This window comes from Olea europaea, unplaced genomic scaffold, assembly GCF_002742605.1.
Source record: "Olea europaea var. sylvestris unplaced genomic scaffold, O_europaea_v1 scaffold3606, whole genome shotgun sequence".
NCBI lineage: Eukaryota > Viridiplantae > Streptophyta > Magnoliopsida > Lamiales > Oleaceae > Olea > Olea europaea.
In genome coordinates this window covers 38,627-58,553 of record NW_019255276.1, presented here as the reverse complement: position 1 = coordinate 58,553, position 19,927 = coordinate 38,627, and the positions used below count along the sequence as shown (strand labels likewise).

General features: G+C 34.0%; 1 protein-coding gene across 1 annotated transcript; it reads left to right on the top strand.

Annotated features, from left to right (window-relative positions):
• Positions 1-7,755: 7,755 nt before the first annotated feature.
• On the top strand, positions 7,756-8,696 carry LOC111386543 (photosystem II repair protein PSB27-H1, chloroplastic-like). The gene has a single exon (XM_023011001.1). The coding sequence runs from the start codon at positions 8,056-8,058 to the stop codon at positions 8,557-8,559; it is 504 nt and encodes a 167-aa protein (XP_022866769.1). The 5' UTR covers positions 7,756-8,055; the 3' UTR covers positions 8,560-8,696.
• Positions 8,697-19,927: the final 11,231 nt, after the last annotated feature.

Below are 19,927 nucleotides of genomic sequence, written 5' to 3'. Positions count from 1 at the left end.
TTTTTTTAATAAAAATCAAGAATATTTGTTAAGTAATTTTTGCCCAGTGGGAGTTATTATTTTAGTACTCTCATTTTTTTAAATCAAAGATACTTCGAAAGTATTTGTTAGACCACATTTTATAAATGTTCATTAGTGGTGTGGATCTTAATTATGTTATGTGATCCATTGTGACTAGTTTTCAAATATTGTGCTTGATTATATATGGCTGGATCAACGTACGTTTTTAGCAACCTTACAAGGAAAGCAAGTAGAGCACGGACTGTGGAACGTGTTGAAAAATTACGTGCTTATAGAAACTAAGGAATGGATCCACGACATAACCTAATACAACACATAAAATATCTTGAAGTAATGCATCGAGAAGTGATATATTTGCAATGATGTTGCTATTAAAGTCTTGGATAATTCACCACCTTTACGCTACAGTTATTTGATCAAGATTCTAAAGAGGAAATGGAATTCAGAAAGTGAGAATTTAATAATTAATTTAGATATGTATGGTTAGTTTAAAATTGTTGAAAAATATCAATATGAAATTTTATTTTTCCATGTTTAGTAGCTATATAAAGATGTTTAATATGATCACATGTACATATATGACATTTGATATTTATGTATGTATCTGTTTTATATTTGTCAAATGTATTCAAATATCTTGCTTATATTGTACCTGATTAATCTTTAATTTAGTGGGAGTTCTAAGGTTTAAAAAGTTTAAGTAATTCTGACCTAGAACATATGATTTTGCACTATGAAATTAATTTTTGTGATAATGTAACATTAGGATAATGGATGATGAGTGGGAACTTAGTGAACATTCTACTCCATATCTAGTATGAAATTATCATAAAACTTAATTTGCATGAGCGCAAAATGATGTGTTCATAAATGGATATTTATATAATTGCTTCTAAAATTTTGACAAGCCAAGGCGTTTAAGAATATCATAGCTAACCTTAATAAGGGTGACATTAAATGGCGATAACTATAACATTTGGTACCATAAGGAAGAATAGGATTGCCTTGAGAACATTAACCATGTGACAAAAGACTGGGGATAGGCTGCTCAATAGAGAAGGGATCACGTGGAACTAGAGGATGAGCGCTTTGGCACAGCTAAATCTTTGGGACATGCTTTTGTGGCTGAATCTAGTTTTAGGAAAGCTTTAGATTTTAAGCGTAAGAAGAATTGGTTCAACAGCTGGAAAGGGAAGGGAAAAGAAACTGGACATGGACATAAAAAGAACAAACCCAAGCGCAACAAAAAGGGTAAATGGTTTGAAAAGAAGAAATATAAGAGCAAGCTGAAATACTTCAACTATTAAATGCTAGGTCACTTTGCTCGGGAATGCCCTAACCAAAGAAGATAGCTCTTATAAATACTTCTTTTAGTTCTTTCTATATTTCAAGCACCGTTATACTAATTGAATCTTATCCTATGTGGATTTTTGACTTGGAAGCGACACACCATGTAGCCAGGGATTGAGAAGCGTTTGTAGAGTTTCGTCGATTTCTAGCTAGTGTAAAGTGGATATACGTTGCCAACAATGATAGAGTGGATGTGAAAAAGATCGATACATGCAAGTTACATTTGAGCGGTGACCGTACTATTTTTCATGATGTCATGTTTGTACCAGGAATACTAAGGAACTTAATTTTCGTTATTGTTCTTTTAAGATTAGGTTTCAATTTGAACTTTTGTCATAACTCTGTTCCTATAAACAATGGTGATGTCTTTATGGATTTGGACATGTAGAAAGTGGTTTCGTAGTGTTGGAATGTGATCCAAACACTTATAATTATTATGTTGATCTTTGCTTTTCTATGAATGTATCTTCTTCTAAATATTTGAATATTGATACATCCATATGGTATACTAGATTAGGACATATTGGGCAAGAGAGAATGAATAGATTGGTCAAAGAAGGTTTGCTAGGTTCAATTTCTAAGATTTGTTTACCTACTTGTGAACATTGCCCAATCGAAAAAACAACACATAAACAATTCGGTAAAGCCTTAAGAGCCGAACTTCTATTGTAGTTAATCCATTCGGATATATGTGGCCCGATGAATGTGAGGACAAATATAGAGCCTCTTATTTCATTACTTTTATAGACGATCTGACGCAGTATAGTTAAGTCAAAGGCATTAGAATGCTTTAGACGATATTTAAATGTGGTAGAAAATCAAATAAATAGAAAGATGAAAGCCTTAAAAACTGATCGAGGACGCAAATATCTATCCAAAAAGTTCAAAGAACTATGTAATGATAAGAGAATCACTTGTCAGTTAACTATTCCCAATAGACCATAACAAAATGGTGTTGCTAAGAGGAGGAATAGAACGTTGCTATAAATGATGAGATCTATGATGGAGCAGGCTAACTTACCTATCTTTTATTGGGGAGATGCTTTGTTAATTGTGACTTATATTCTAAAAGAAAAATTGTAGTAGTGGTCCATAACCTTTTCAATTGTTGCAGACATTACTCTAACTTCAATTTGTGCCATCAACGGTCTCTAACCTTTCAAAAATATGCATCTGGAGTCCAAATGGACAGAATTCGTCCACTTTTCTATTAGTTGAGCAATAAAAACTATTTTGACCATATTTTTTCTATTTTTAAAGGGGCAAAATGGCAACTTTATATATTTTTTAATTATAAATAATTAAATATATTACATTAAAAAAAAATGGAAGATGTCTTCTTCCAGCTCATCTCACGAAAACCAAACCCATAGCCACAACTACCTCTACCTCCAAAGAATGACCTGTACTAACCACCACCACAACATCTCTAAATCCATCATCTAATAATTATGCAAGTTACTACAAAAGTCTACATTCACAAAATACCTATAACCGGAATTTACTTTGCTATTCTTTGGACCCATTGAACACGCAACATTCAGGCGCTATTTCCAACCAGGATGGTAGTGCCCGTGGTCACCACCATCCCTACCCAACATCCTCATATCATGGAAAACCTATTGACACCATGAGTTTCCACCAATTTCAACAAAATTATGCAACCCATTCTTCCAGTTTGCACACAGTGTGCTCGCAAAAATCGTTTTTTTCCTCTGATTCTTCTCTGACACCATTTTGATGAAAACCGTCAACTAGTGTGTTGCCAAGATTTGGGGCTAAAAGGTAATATGGGCTACCAAAATTGAAGGGCTATCGGGGTTGCACCATTTGGTTTTACAATGGTCATATTTTATTATGGTCAGATTTTGTTGGGTTATAGTGGTCAAAAGTTGAGTTACCATTGGGAGGATTTTGTTAATTATTTTTTGATGGATTAATCATTTTACTAGACTTCTATTTGTTAGTGGCAACGTTGAAGTTAACCAACAATGGTGTTGACGGTGGTTGCCTTTTTTAGGGGCAGGGCAGGGTTGGGTTGGGTTGGGGGTTGGGTTGGGTTGGGGAAGAAGACAACCTTTTTTATAATATTTTCTTATTCTTTCAGATTATTTTGGTTTTTTTGTTTGTTTATTTATTGTGCTACCCTTATTAAATTTGGTCAAAATAATTTTTTGGTCACTAATAGAAAAGCGGATGGATTCCATCCATTTGGCCTCTAGATGCACATTTTTGAAAGGCTAGGGACCGTTGGTAGCACAAATTGAAGGTTAGAGTAAAGTTTGCAAAAACTGAAAAGGTTAGGGATTGCTGCTGCAATTTTCTCTATTCTAAATAGAGTTCCATCTAAATCGGTAGATCCCCTTATTTGAGTTCTCTTAGATATTGGGGATCAACTGCCTATATCCATGATTCCTCAAGTAAGTATGGAAAATTAGGTGCTCGAGGTAAGAAGTGCATCTTTATACGATATTCAAACCAGTCCAAGGATATAAAGGTAAAATCAAAATGGGACTATAATTGAGATAGATTCATGTCATGTGATGTTTCTTGAGATTGATTTTTCTAGTGAGGGGGAAATGAAAAAAAGGAGAAACTTTATATGAATTGGATGATAGAGTTGTACTTGATGGATCAACTGAGGTGGAAGAGGAAGCACTTTCACCTATCGATCCAAATTGGAGTAATTTATCTACAACTCCAAGTGACAGGGTCACATCGGAGCTTTCACTTCATAAGAGTACTAGAAAAGGTATGTTTAAACGTCATTTCGAGATTGAAGGGCAAGTTTACCAGTATCTCTAGAGGATGATGAAGATCCAAAATCAATACAAGAATCTCTATCATACCTTGTAAAGGAAAAGCGAAAGAATGCAATGGAAGAAGAGATGAAGTCTATGAAATCGAATTAAGTCTGCGACTTGGTTGATCTTCCATTGGTCAAAAGTCATTGGGAACAAATGTGTTCTAAAAATAAAGCAAAGAGCTGATGGGACAATAGAGAGATATAAGGCTCGCTTGGTGGAAAAGGGCTATACTCAACAGGAGGGTTAGATTATAAAGAGACTTTTTCATCAGTAGTGAGATTTACTTCAATACGCATACTCTTAGCTATTATGGGGCACTTAGATTTAGAATTACATCAAATGAACATGAAAATCGCATTTCTCAATGGAGAATTAGATAAAGAAATCTACATGCAACAACCAGTAGGTATCATAATAAATAAATATAGCTCAAATTATTTTCGAGTTCTACAAGAAAATTTTATTTAAAAACGACAAACGATATTTTTTTCTCAGTCACTACAATTGCAACCATCCCAACAATAGACCAAGATATATATGGTGATGAGGAGTATGATGACACGAGTCTCGAGGCATGGGTCCCAAATACCCATATGAATTTGGAAAATTTGCATTGTGGTCTTAAGTTCTTAGCCAAAAATCGGAGGCGTTTGAGCTCTAATTGGATCAATTAATTGATTACCCAATGCTGCGTTGACCTCTATTTTATGAGACCATAGGAGGGTGCAGTTTGGGTTGTTGTATCGACCGATTAGTGGTTGATGGCATGGGTATCGCCGAAAGTTGTGGTGCTATTTTAAGAAGGTTTGCGGTTGGCCTTTTTGGGAGGAATTTGTGGTCTATTAAGGGTGTTTTGGATTGGACAAAGTGGTGAAATGTGATGGCAGGAGTGAAGTGAGTCCGGCGATAGTAAGGTGATGTATTGGCTGTGTGGAGATGGTCGTTCCATTGGGGTAAAAATCACCCCCCAAGTGTAGAGAGTAAAGGCAATTTACAATGGTGGGTTTATCATTACCTACACTTGGTAAGTTATAAACTCTGATTTATTTTTAGTAGAATTGTTGCCCTTTGAGTTAGTTTTTCAATGCGTTTTGAATCACCGCAATCAAATATTGGGAGAAAAAGTTTGTATCAAAATATTGATGGCTGTGCAAATACATAATCATGTGCATAAGAAGACAATTTTCCTTATTTGATTGAAACTCTTTGGGAACTCATTTTGGACATGTATATTTCACCTAATTTTACCTTATATGGTAAAGACATGGGCATCCATTAAAGAATCTCTTTCAGCGCCTATTATCATAAAATTTATCAGGAGCAAAGGACCAATTGTTATATTTTGAGAGAGAGGATCAAACGCTAGTAAGGAATTAAGCCAATTACATCAAAGTTAAAAGAATTAAACCTTGAAATCGAAGAACCAAATTTCTTAGATTCTTTCATGATCCAAGTGATAATTTTCTATTATTTTTTTTGCAATTTATATATTAATATGTTGGACCATGTCTTTATATTGGATTGGATAATCTCTATTGTCTCTTTATTATAAATTCAAGACTAGTAATTTAGTTAAATTCTAATTTTCTTAATTAATTTGCATACCCATTACATTATTTAATTATTTGACCATTAATTAGATAATTAGTTACTTGCAATCTTCGTTTACAATAAGTTTAGAATGCTGGAAAATTAATATATTTGCAATAAATGTTAGGAATAACATTTCTCATGTTTACAATCATATTGATAATCTAAAATTTAATATATTCTAATCATTCGAATTCGGACTAGAAATATGTTCGGATTGTGATTAGAATAAAATTAATTACGTAGGCAGATTCCAAATGCAATATAATCATTCATAATTTGATAAAAACAAAACTTTTACAACTTTCTTAGATTAATTTAGATAAATCAAATCAAAAACTCTTTTGTGTTACACTTTTAATAACCTATCCACATTCACAAGACAATATTATCAATTGGAAAAGGCTATTAAATGTAGTTCTACTTTGGCAACATTAATTTGAACTCCTTACGAAACTAGTAAACTTAAATTGAAATTTATTCTTTGTGGGATAATACCCTATCTCATGAAAATTATTAGTTGTCAACAATCACGTGTACTCGTGAAATTTTACCGAACACCCCTCTCCTCCTTTACCCACAACCTTACCCTTTAACTTGCTCACCATAACTCAAGAAAACACATTTTTAAGTGATCTAGGTTTTAATTTTCTTATAGTATGTTGAGCACATGTAAGACAATCAAAAACTTACAAATAAGAATAATTAACAAGTTATTATGTCAACACAGATTCAACCACTATAAAATTTAAAGAACTAGAAAGACTTCTATCTAAATAGGCTTCAATTTTATTTGCCTCATTCCAAATGGCCAGATCTCAATAACATAAATCTAACTTTACTAAGTAAAGTTATATCCATTTTTTTAACAATTCCATTTTGTTTGTGTGTATAAGTTACGTTTCTATTCATGTTTGAGATATAGAACAATTATGGTTGAAAAAAGGTACCAGAACCAAGTCTCAATTTGGTCTGATTCTAGTTATTGTTTGGATCGGTTTTGGATATTTAAATCAAGAACCGACCAATTTGATCCATTTCTTTGTTCTATACGTAGAAGCGAAAAAACGTGTATAACCCTATATTTTTATTTTTATATATATTTTTTTATTGCTGGTTGAAGTGGTGGTCGATGCAACAACCATGTGGAACATTTTAAAGGTAAGTTCTTATTTTATGTATTATGATTTCTTTATTGTTTGATATGCAATCTTAAAATGTGTGCATTGAAAAATAAAAATGATGGGTACCTTTTCCGCTCAGATTAATTGAGCTTCTCTCTTTCCTGTATTATTTCCTGTTTCATCGATTAATATGTTCCGTCGATTTGTTGATTAGTATGGTTTTGAATACGTAGATATGATTTTACAATAACTGAGCCTAAAATATTTGTACTCCTCTTCTGAAAAAAATATTAATTTGTGCTTTGGAATTTTTATTATTTATATACATGAAAACAAACCGGACACGATCAAAATCGAATGATTTGGTTCCAGTTCAATTCTATAAATACAATGGTTACATAATTATGAATCTTACTGATTGTTGGTTAAATTTTCTCATTGAAATTGTATCCCACTCACCCTAAAATACCATAAAAGGCTTATACAAAGAAACATGTGGGAATCGGTAAAATTCATTCAAAATAAACAACAAATACTCATTCACCACCGAAGATATGCACACCGATACTTTGACATTGATTTATATTCGAATTGTCTGATTAACTTAATCATGGAAATATCGACGTTGGACAACTCTACATTTAAAAATTCTTACACATTTTAATCGTACAGAGATAACTAGAAGAGTATGGAATTAGCCCCATCCCCTTCAATTCTTACACCGAAGATATGCACACCAATACTTTGACATTGATTTATATTCGAATTGTCTGATTAACTTAATCATGGAAATATCGATGTTGGACAACTCTACATTTAAAAATTCTTACACATTTTAATCGTACAGAGATAACTAGAAGAGTATGGAATTAGCCCCATCCCCTTCAATTCCAAGAATATATTGAGGTTTTATTTTCTTCTCCCCGAGTTTAGTAAACAATTCTCAAAGTACATTAACTGTTGAGTTCGAGCATACCCTAGAATACCTACGTGGTCAAGTTCAAAGCCGTGTATGAAATGTAACAACACAATCCTATCGGATTTTCTCGCATCCATAAGCTACAAATCAAGATAAGATGATAAGTCGACGTGGCAAAATCATACAGTATTTTCACTTCCCTTACCGAAAACACAAAATTCTTTCTATTCCCACAATCTAAGCCATGGCTTCCACAACTTTGATCACCCCTACAACTTCCACAACAAAATCCCTCATACCTATCAGATCAAAACCCACCACCACCACTGCCACAACCACATTATCCACTCGTCGTCGCGAATTTTTATCTCTTGTGGCTGGTTTTGCCTCCCCAGTTTTACTCCTGCCAGTAACGCCTGCCCGGGCCGCCTTGGAAGACGAGTACGTAAAGGAGACGGAGGAAGTAATCAATAAGGTCAGAACCACCATTACTATGGACAAAAATGACCCTAACATAGATTCTGCTGTGGCTCAGTTAAGGGAAACATCCAATTCTTGGGTGGCCAAGTATAGGAGGGAGAAGGCTTTGCTGGGCCGAGCCTCATTTCGCGATATCTATTCGGCACTTAATGCTATTTCTGGCCATTATATTAGCTTCGGCCCAACAGCACCAATCCCGGCTAAGAGAAAGCAAAGAATCCTTGAAGAGATCGACACTGCTCAGAAGTCTTTGTCAAGGGGAAGATGAAAAGGGCTATTTTGTGAATTGTCAACTTTTTTTGGGTGTATTTGAAGTTTCGTAATTTACTTATGAGGCTTAAGATGCAATGAGGTTTATCGTTTTCATTTCTGAGAAGAGAATAATATATATAAATATTTCAAAAAGTGTAGAATACTTTTTTAGTTACAACACGTTTGATTGAAAAAATTAAATAATAGTTGACATTTAAACAAAAAGAATTTAAAATATTACTTATACTAATATTCGATTCTATCAATATTGCGCGATACACGTATTGTTAAATTAGCATATGGGTGACATAATTCCGTCTTATAAAACTTGGCAAATTTTCAATATTCCATGGAACTCTCAGTCCGGTCTGATCTTAGATAGTTGATTTGTGATCACATAAATGCACATGACAAAAGAAGAAACATATTAAATATTGTTATGCGTATTTGAGTATGGGCATCCTTATTTAAAATTAAGAAAAATTGGTTCACATCACAAGTTTGTAACTTATCCTTATTGTAGAAATATTAAAAGGTGATACTAGCACTTAGGCTATGTTTGATAACTCCCTTTTCCATGGAAAAGGGAATTTAAATTCCATTTTCCTTCCATTCGCCTTGTTTGATTGGCAACATTTTCTAGGCAATAGAATTTCCATTTTCCATGACACCTGACTTGTTTTCTACCATATTGAGGAATTCATTTTCTTGTGGGGTGGGGGGTATGGTTTTTGGTTTTCCAGGCAACTGGCAACTTTTATTTATTTATTTTCTTTCCAATAGAAACAAATTCTATCACCAATTGTAAAAGATGATATCCTTTAAATTGACAATTTTAATGCAAAACCTTACGAATCTCAAAATATACTTTTATTTTAGCATTTTTCACATGAAAAATTATACCATTTAAACACAAAAATTGACAATTCTAAAAAAAAATAATTTTTAGGCAATTCAATTTCCTGAAATTCGTTTTCTTTCCACCCAAATTTCATTTTTGCAATCAAACGGACTCTTAGAGTATATTGAAGGGATCAAGTTTCAAATTTAAATACCACTTGATTGTCGAGTATTTTATCTGAATTCCTTTAGAGGATAGTGCATATTTTTTCGTGAATTTAATGATTATTTGATTCAAGAATATGTGAGATCAATTTGATTTATCAAATATCTTGGTAAATTGGATTTTTGAGAATGAGCGGAGCAGAGAACACGAATTCGTGTCAAGAACCGTCACCTTTTAAAATGGGTAAAGTAAATATTTAAGTATTTTCTGTTGAACAATCATAAATCTAAGATAATATTTATTGCAAAGGGTAAACTTCGATATCTGTGGTTATTTCACAAGTCTATTGAACAAATGGTAATTAATTTAGTGAAAATAATTGGAGGTGCAAGACGGTCATTTATGCTTATATGTAATTAATAAATGTCGGACAAAGATAAAATATATATACAATAAGTTAGATGAAGTGTTACAGATATATATTAGATTCTACGATCTTATATATTTCGCAAGCAGTCTTGTGCTTTCAGTGAAAAAACAAAGATTAATCATTAGATTTGATGGTCTATGATCATTTAGATAAGATCTAATTATTGGATTTTGAATATATAAGTCCAATTCGACCCCCATGGTAGTTTGAAAAGTTTTAGACTGAATTTATAATTACATAAGCAGTCTTCTATTGCCTAGATAGGTATCTACTAGTCAGTTAGGAGATTGGAGCACTTGACTAGATTCATACATCAGAAACAGTTATTCACCAATCTGGTGATCCCTTATATATGAGGGCCAAGAGGTCTTTCTTATACGATAACCTTATCCAATAGATCAAGAGCAGGATTGCAAGTTAGGTTTCACGATTATTATCGCCTAGGAGCCGCATTACTATGCTGAGGTCCGTACTCTTTTCTATACCCTCTTCTTTAGATTATCTAGCCTCCCAAAGCTGTACTAAAGAAGTTAGAGAGCATTTTTGTGATCTTCCCTTTTGGACTTCCAAGGATTAGGGAGTGGCATCTACACTGGAAAAAATGTAAGGATACTTACCTTTCTACCGATGAGGGTGGATTAGGTTTTAGGAGACTACAGGATGTGATTGATACTTTGTCGTTAAGACTTGGTGGTTATTCCCTTCTTAAAGATCGTTATGGGCTCATTTTTTATTGAGACAAAAATTTCATGGTGATATATCCTTCATTTGCAGTAATTCTCTGTTCAGCCTCTCCTATTTCGAAAAGGCTGAAGTTGGTAAGGCCATGGACGGAGCCATATATTACACAACATTTTGGGACTGGCCAAATATTCTTCTAGCATGATTGTTAGATGGGCTATACTACTCTAATGTCCTTAATCCCAAAGGTAGCACACGTTTGCGAGAGTGCATGATTTTTATGATTACATTAGTTGGGATATTGGATGATTACTATAGGCTCTTTTATCACTTATAATAGAGCAGATTGGGGCTATTCTTTTATGTGTTGATGTCCCAAATCAAATAGTTTGGAAAGAGACAACTAATGGTAGCTTTTCTACCAAATCTACTTGGCAGTTAGTCCGATCGAGTCAACAGACTCAAAATTCATACCAAGTAATGTAGAGCACCTAATAAAGTGTCCTTTTGTTGGAGATTGTGGCAAGATTTAATTTCAATTGATATAGTTGTTCAAAGGATGATTGGTTGTCACATAGTTTTCCAATGCGAGTGTTGCTTGGAGATTAAAACTATCCACATACCTTCCCAGGCAGTGCTATTGCTGGTATGGCTACACTTTTGGTAATATATTTTAGATTTTTGTGTAGTTAGGTAAGGAGTCAAACATCGATTCTAGAGATATAGAAGTTTTGGTCAACATATTCGTTACGATCACATTCTCACTATCATTAATAGATTTTCTAGTTTCTATGGATCGAGAGGAATGATGCGAAGCATGAGAAGATTCACATGATGCCTAGACGAATTATTTGGAGGGCTACCACATGATTTCATTTCTAAACATAGGGTCAGTTGTTTCGATCTATACATTGATGGGGAGATTTAGCTCTTATTTCACTATTTGGTATCTCTATTACCCTCCCTTCCTCATCAATCTCTATATTGGTTCTTTGATGCATCCATCAATAGTTTGTTACACGACCAACACTCATAGATGTATAAATGATGGATTTGTTAGCGGTGGGGTTATTATACGAGACCAAGCTAGATAGTATACCAAGGCTCTATTTTCCCTTTCGTGTTTGCATTATTGTGGAGGCTGAGCTTCCAGCCATATTAGATGGATTATTCTTACCAAATGACTAGGGATTTTAGATATTAGGTTGAGCCTAATTCGATTGTGGTTCTTTACTGCATCATCAAGGGTTTGGACGATGGACGATACAGGGTACCCTTGGACATAATAAACATCCCATCTCTTTTGATTGTGATAGTAGTTCCCATATCACCGTGAGAGAAACCAGGTTATAATTCTCTTACCTTAGAGGGACGGGACCACCATCACTACCAAGAGTATGGACACAAAACCTTCTTTGACAACTCATGGCACTTGTGCAGATTGATAAATATGGATTGTCTAACTTTAGAGGTTTGTAGGTTTTGAGTCATTTGCTTTCATTGTATATGGAGTAGTACTCCTCATTTACTGGTTTTTTTTTTATTACATCTTTCACTATATTTAGTGGTTTATTACTTTTTGGACATCAGATTTATGTCCCTATCTTTCCATGTGTTTTTGTTTTTTATAACACATATGGTTAGGGGAATCCTAATCCCATCGATCTTCCTTGATGGAGTCTAAAAACTCATTAAGGATGTATGGATGTCTTTGCTAGAAAAAAGAAATAAAGTAGCTTTTGTATTATTGTAGTATGATAGATCTGCATGTGTTTTCAAGCATCATGTTTTAAATTATTATTTATTGCTCAATTTTAATATACAATGCATTTTCATTTTTTAGTAAAATGTCATTGTTATCTTCTAGAGAATGTGACGACGACGAAGGTGGAAATGGTCGGGGTAAAGGTGGTAAAATCCTATTGAAGAAACTTCTACAAAATGCTCAAGTACAATCGCTTCTTTACTGTAATGATAGACGCTGATGGTCAGTAAGTAACAGAGCTGATTACTTACTTTTTGGTGGTAGAATCACAATCAATCCTCCAACTAATTTGAACAAATGAGTGATATCCTTTTCTTGTACTAAGGCATGTAGTTTTTTATTATTATTTATGCATTGTCTACCTGTTCTTTTTACCGAAAAACTTTAAGTTATAATTATCTGCCTCTTTATTTTCTTTTATGCTATTTGAGTGTATGTCATTTATTGTGTATGTGTTGTGTTTGGAATGGCTAAGTCATTAACATTAGCCTATGCCAAGGTTGTTTGGTCCAATGATCCAATTTTAAAGACTTACGTTGTTTGTCTAATAATTGTTGTTCCAATGGGAATATGTTCGGACAACCCATTTGAGAGTTTATCCTCATCAGAAGCGATTACCTAGTGAATTTACAAAGGTGGGTATATTGCATGAAGAAAGTAGGTTCAAAATTTTTATGGAGACAGTCTAAATTAAATCGTGGCTCCCAATCTATAGTGACTTCTGAACGAATACCTATTGAATTACAGAGATAAATATGTATTGAAAATAATATCACCGTGTTTGCGAGCCAGCTAGCTGGTAATTTGTGAGCTGAGCTCGTCCTCAACTCATGAGTAAAGAGCCTAAAATGGCTGCTGCTTTAAGTCATGCAGGTTGCATAGTTTGATGGCACCTTGCAGCATGGTGCCATCAATTCAGAAAATTTGAATTTTAAATTTAGCCCCTATTTGATGGAGATTAAAATCAAAATTTAGTATATTTTCATAAAAAGCTTATGAAATGTGTGTTTGAAAAATTGTTGGTGCCAAGAAATATGAGATTAAAATTAATTGTTAACTTTAACTTTAATAAAAATTTAAATTTTAATCTAATGTACATGGGCTTTTTTTTTGGTGAGATTATTTGTTATCTTGGAGATTATTATTGTGGTATTCTCAATTTGTTGAGAATTCAAGTTTTGGTGCATAAATTTGAATATTGTAATCTTTATTTATTATAATGGATTTGGCCAGAGTTGCCTCATGATTTTTTTTCCTCTATACTGGAGGATTTTTTTCCACGTAAAAATTTGGTGTTGCGTTCTCTTCTTTTTTCTTGGATCATTTACTTGTATATTTAATCACCATAGTTAATTGTTTGGATTGATAAATTTATTATGAAATAGGAAAGCCATTGGATATATTAGATAGTGTGTTGACCTTATTGTATTCTATCATATATCCCAAGAGACAGATGTCCATAGCTTTTGGGAAAAATTGGAGAGTCTCTATGAGAGGAAGACTACTCAAAATTAAGCTTTTGCTTTTAGAAATCTTGTAAATATGAAGCTAAAGGAAAGAAAGTCAGTTGCTGAGCATTTGAGTGAATTCCAAGACTTAATAAATCAGTTAACCACAATGAAAATATTGCTAGATGATGAGATGCAAGCACTATTACTTTTGAGTTCATTGCCTGATAGTTGGGAGACTTTGGTGGTATCACTTAGTAACACTGCTCCGAATGGTATACTTGAACTTACTCTAATTAAAGACAGCTTGTTCAATGAAGAAATAAGAAGGAAAGACTTGGATAGAAATGATGCACACGCTCTTATTACAAAGAACAAAGGACGGAGTAAAAGCTGAGGTCTTAATGAACGAAGTAACTTCAAAAGTATATCAAAGGCAAGAGTGAAGGTCAAATGTTTCTATTGTGACAAAGAGGGTCGTATAAAGAAGCATTGCATGGCTTAAAAAAATAAATTGAAAGAGGAGAAAAATCTGAATAAGACTGATCAGAATACAAGAGCTAGCGCTTCAGATGAAGTAGTAGTAGTAGTAGCAATTTTTTCCGTCGAAGATGAACAGTGTTGTCTTGTTACAAATTCATTTGTTGAATGAGTTATTGAATCAGCGGCTTCTTACCAAGTTACTCCAAGATGAGGGTTCTTCACTTTATACAAAACATGTAACTTTGGCAAGGTGAAGATGGATAATGACGATTTTGCCAGCATTGTAGGAATTTGTGATATTAGATTCAGCTTGACATTGAAGAATGTGCGACATGTTCCTGAATTTTCTATCTACACATACCTTTGATAAAGTAGGATATGACAGTTATTTTGGCAACGGAAGATGGAAACTAATGAAAGGGTCGATAGTATTTGCTAGAAAAGAGGCTTGTTGCACACTTTACAAGACACAAGTAAAGGTATGCAGTGAAGCGATAGATGCAACTGAAAGTGATTTTTCACCAAACTTGTGGCACGAATGTTTGGCTCACATGAGTAAGAAAGGATTCCAGATTTTGGCAAGGAAGTCCATCATTCCTTTTACCTAAGGTACATCATTAAATTCATATGATTATTGTTTACGTGATAAACAGCAAAGAGTTTACTATCAGAAATCCTCTAGTAGAATGTATAATATTTTGGAGTTGATTATTCTGATGTTTGTGGTCCTATAGAGGTGGAGTCCTTAGGTAGTAATAAGTATTTTCTTACTTTTATTAATGATACTTTGCGAATATTGTGGGTGTTCTTTTTTAGATCGAGAGATCAGGTTTTTCAATATTTTAAGAAATTTGATATAATGGTGGAATGGGAAAGTAGAAAAGTTTTGAAGTGTCTCTGAACTAAAAATAGAGGAGAATACGCATCTAAAGTGTTTGAAGATTACTGATTAGAACACTATATTAGACATGATAACACAATTTCTGGTACCCACAGCACTGAAAGCCCAGGAATTGGTATTTAAAGAGGGAGTGAATTGGTATTTAAAGATTTGTCGAAAATTAATTCTAGATATAAACTAATATGATAGCAAATATATCAATTCAACAAATAGGTACAAATAAGAAAGCAAGTAAAGACCAAAATTGATAAATTCAAATAAAAAGTAAAAGTATAAAAGTAATAAGTAAAAGGTGGAGAGAATGCAAACGATATAATTATGGAGGTTCGATCCAAAACAATAATCTACGTCCTTCGTACCAAACTCTCCGACACGAGCAAGGCCTTTTCACTATGTTGATTGACTTATGGTGTAATCCAACCCTTTACAACGCTTTTGGTGACATACAAAAAAGGAGCATCGATCCTTTACAAAATTGAGTTTTACCTCAACATGACCCACACTATTGAGCTTTACAGAACCTTATGACTCACACGGTGACTTACAACAAGGAGCAACGATCCTTACACAATGTTGAGCTTTCCGGGACCTCAACACGACCCACACTTTATCAAAAGTGATTTTACAATCAAAACCTCTTGATAAATAATATAAAACAAATTAAGTACTAAGAGGGGCTAACACTTCAATGAATAGTAACAAATAATAGTTCAAGTGTTAGATGAAAAAACTTTCATAAAAGTCACAATTAAAAATTATATTCAACCAATCAAAGTATTTCAATAAGAAGACGAAGAATAATTAAATGCAATATAAATTCAAATAATATTATAAAGAAATATCTTTCTTTTAATGAATGATTATAATAAGTCAAGTACTAAGAGAGAAATGAAAAACTTTAATGAATATGATATTTTTATAAGTTTGATTCAATCAATCAAAGTTTTTCAATAAGAAGATTAAGATGAAGTAAATACTATGTAAGTTTAAAAGACCTTCACAAGAAATATCTCTCTTTAATGGATGAGTGTAATAAATTAACACTAAGAGAAAAGTACGAGACTTTGATGAAAATGATAATTTTACAAATTTGATTCAATCAACCAAAGTTTTCAACATGACAAAGTTGAAAAGTTTATGCAATATAAGTGTAAATAACTTCTTCAAGAATATCTCTCTCTTTGAAGATTGATATAAATAAGTTAAGCACAAAGATATACGAAAAACTTTTATGAAGGAAACGATTCAAAAAATTTGATTCGACAATCAAAATTTTTGCTATGAAGAAATAAATGAAATGAAAATTAAGCTCAAAGAAGATTTTTCACAAATATATCTCACTGGGAAACTCTCTTCATGGTTGATGTGAAGAATGGAAGTGAAGTGGTATTTACAGAATTCAAAACGGAAAGTTTTTGCCCATCTAGACGATCAAAATAGCCGTCGTGCAACGGTAAAAAAAATTGACTGCTGGCGAATCGAACGTTCGCCTTGTCAAAGGGAACCGTTGACTTTTTTTTTTGTAGAATTGTGATCCAAGTTAAAGTATGACTTTAAAAAAATCAATCTTACTTTTGATTAAAACATTTTATGCAAGTGATAGTGAAAAATAACTTTTCGTGCACAAAATAATTTTTGAGCCATTGTCATTTATTACTAAGGATCAAAGTGTTATACCTTTACATATAATCTAGAAATTCTAATATTTGATCTTGTGATGTAACCCAGGAGTCGAGCCCAACGAAAGCAAGTGCGAGACAAGACCTGTTGATAGTCGATGGCGAATCGATGACGTGATCAAGGGCAAAATAAGTGAAACAAGCGATGGGATTACTTGTTCAAGAAACTATTGATGGAACCATGTTTGGGACTCAAAATGGAGCAATTTTCATGTTCAGGTCGAAGGCCGAATCAACTTGGATTAATTTAATAACGAAGGCCGAAACTGGAGAGAAGTTCCAAGCCTATGCAGTCGCATAGGCCAAAGTGGCTCACGGTGGCATGGAGGCTTACTGAAACTCAAAGGAGGCGACTTGCTTGAACTATGCGACCGCATAGAAATGAGCGTCGCGGTCGCATAGGTCAAAATTTTGGCGAATTTTCTATTTTTGATATTTTTTGATATTTTGTTAGTTTTTTATTCTTTTCCATATTTTGGGGATTATGCTCGACTTTTGTACAATTTTTACCTAGTTTTTAGCTTTAGTATAAATAGGAGTTTTCATTCAATTGTAAAAGAGACTTTTGACATATTTGATATTGAATTAAAGTGAGGCGTATTGTCTTCTCTTCATCGTTCTTCATTGAACAATTTCAAACTTATCAAGTGTTAACTTGTGGTGTTCAAACAACCGGATTCAATTCTTGGATTGCATGATCAAGGGGTCTTTCAAGCGTCGTCAATCTCGTTGTATGTTTCGTAGTCAACGTTGTTACAGGGTTCGCATCAGTTGGTATCAGAGCTAGACTCCAAATTAATTGAAAGTTATATCTTTTCGTTACTTGTTAAGTCTTTTCTTGTTTTCTTCATTTTTTCAATTTCTATTATCGTTCCTCGTGTCGTTAAGTCTTTCTATTTCTTCTTCGTCGTTTGAGTTATTCTTATGTCGTTAAATTATCGTCAATTTCAATTCATTGAGTTGTTGGTAGTTTAATCGCATTTCCTTACAAAAGGTTAAAAAAAGTTTTAAAAAAAAAAAGTGCTGTTCATCCGTACAGTACACAAAAAAAGTTAAATTGATATTATTATTTCTTATTTTTACTACCAACACAAAAATGACTCTCGATTTGTGTGATTTGGGCTATTCCATTGTGTCAATTCTTCACTTTACTATTAAGTCTATTCGCATATTCTTGTCAAAACAATAATCTATTCCACCTAATTCAGTTCCTTGAGTATCGTGGTTCTTGGTTATTATTCGGTTTGTTGAATTTCTGGTAAAACACTTGATTTAGCTCACATGGTTCTTTGAAGTGCTTGGAGGGAGACTTTGAGTGGTAAGAGGTCGAGTGGTGAGTTTAATAGAGAGAAAAAAGCCATATTGAGTGTTTTCGAGTGATATATTTGTGAGGCATATAAATTTGTGTGATATGATGTCGGAAAGAGAAGGTTCCAACTCAAGCCGAAATGGTAATGACAACAATACTTCGGAGGACATGATACGGAGGTTTGAACGGGTGCTTGGTGATGTTAGGGAGAAGGTGGATAGGCAAGGGGAATGGATGGTGCAAATAGGTACCACAATAACTAATCTTAGCTCGGGACAAGTGCAGATGTCTAATACTAGGGGGCTGGGTAGGCGTGAATCTATGAAAGGAATGCGAGATGAGTATCGAAGTGATGAGGATGATTTTGATGAAAATGACATTGATATGGGTCGAGCGAGGCATAGGGGCGATAGGATGGAAAGATAGGGTAGAAATAACTTAAGAGATGAAGTAGATGGAAATTTGGGGAGTATTAAAATGACTATTCCATAATTTAAGGGGAGAAGCGGTCTAGAAGCATATTTAGAGTGGGAAAGGAAGGTTGAGATGATTTTTGAGTGCTATAATTATTCGGAGGAGAAAAAGGTAAAATTGGTGGTGCTTGAATTTGTGGATTACGCGATATCTTGGTGGGATCAAGTACTTACATCACAGCTAGGGATCGGGAAAGGCCAATTAACACTTGGGATGAGTTGAAGATGTTGATGAGGAGGAGGTTTGTTCCGAGTCACTATTATAGGGAAATCCATCAAAATTGTAAGGTTTGTATCAAGGGTCGAAAATCGTAGAGGATTATCACAAGGAGATGAAAATTCGTATGATTTGGACTAATGTGGAAGAAGATCGGGAAGCTACCATGGCACGGTTCTTGAATGGGTTAAATCGGGATATTGCAAATGTTGTAGAGTTGCAGCACTATGTGGAAATCGATGACGTGTTACATATGGCAATGAAGGTCGAGAGGCAATTGAAGAGGAAGGGACGTCTAAGCAATCGTTGGGTACTTCGAATTCTAATTCAACATGAAAGTCGAAGTGGGATGACAACAACAAAAAGGGGCTATATCTAGAGGTAAAAGTGATTGGCAAAAGGGTAAGAATAAAAATGCTAGCAAACCAATATCAAAATTGGAGGCACAACCGTCGCGCAATTGGGACATCAAATGTTTTAGGTATTTGAAAACGAGGCATATTGCTTCTCAATGCCCAAACAAACGGGCGATGGTGTTGTGGGATAATGGGAAGATAGTGAGCGATAGTGATGGTGAGTTTGATGACTTGCCGGCATTGGAAGATGTTCGTGAAGAAGAAAAAGTTTAAGGGCCAATTGGGGATCTACTAGTCACGAGACGAGCTCTTACTACTCATGTCAAAGCAGATGACTTAGAGTTGCAACGGGAGAACGTTTTCCACACTCGATGCCACGTCAACAATATGGTATGTAGTATTATAATTGATGGTGGTAGTTGCACTAATGTAGTTAGCATAACTCTTGTAGAAAAGTTGGGGTTAACACTGTTGAGACACTCGAGACCTTATAAATTGCAATGGTTGAATGAGAGTGGCAAGGTGAGGGTGAATCGAAAAGTGTTAATTAATTTGTCAATTAGGAGTTATAAGGATGAGTTAGTGTGTGATGTGGTGCCAATGCAAGCGAGACATATTTTATTGGGATGACCATGA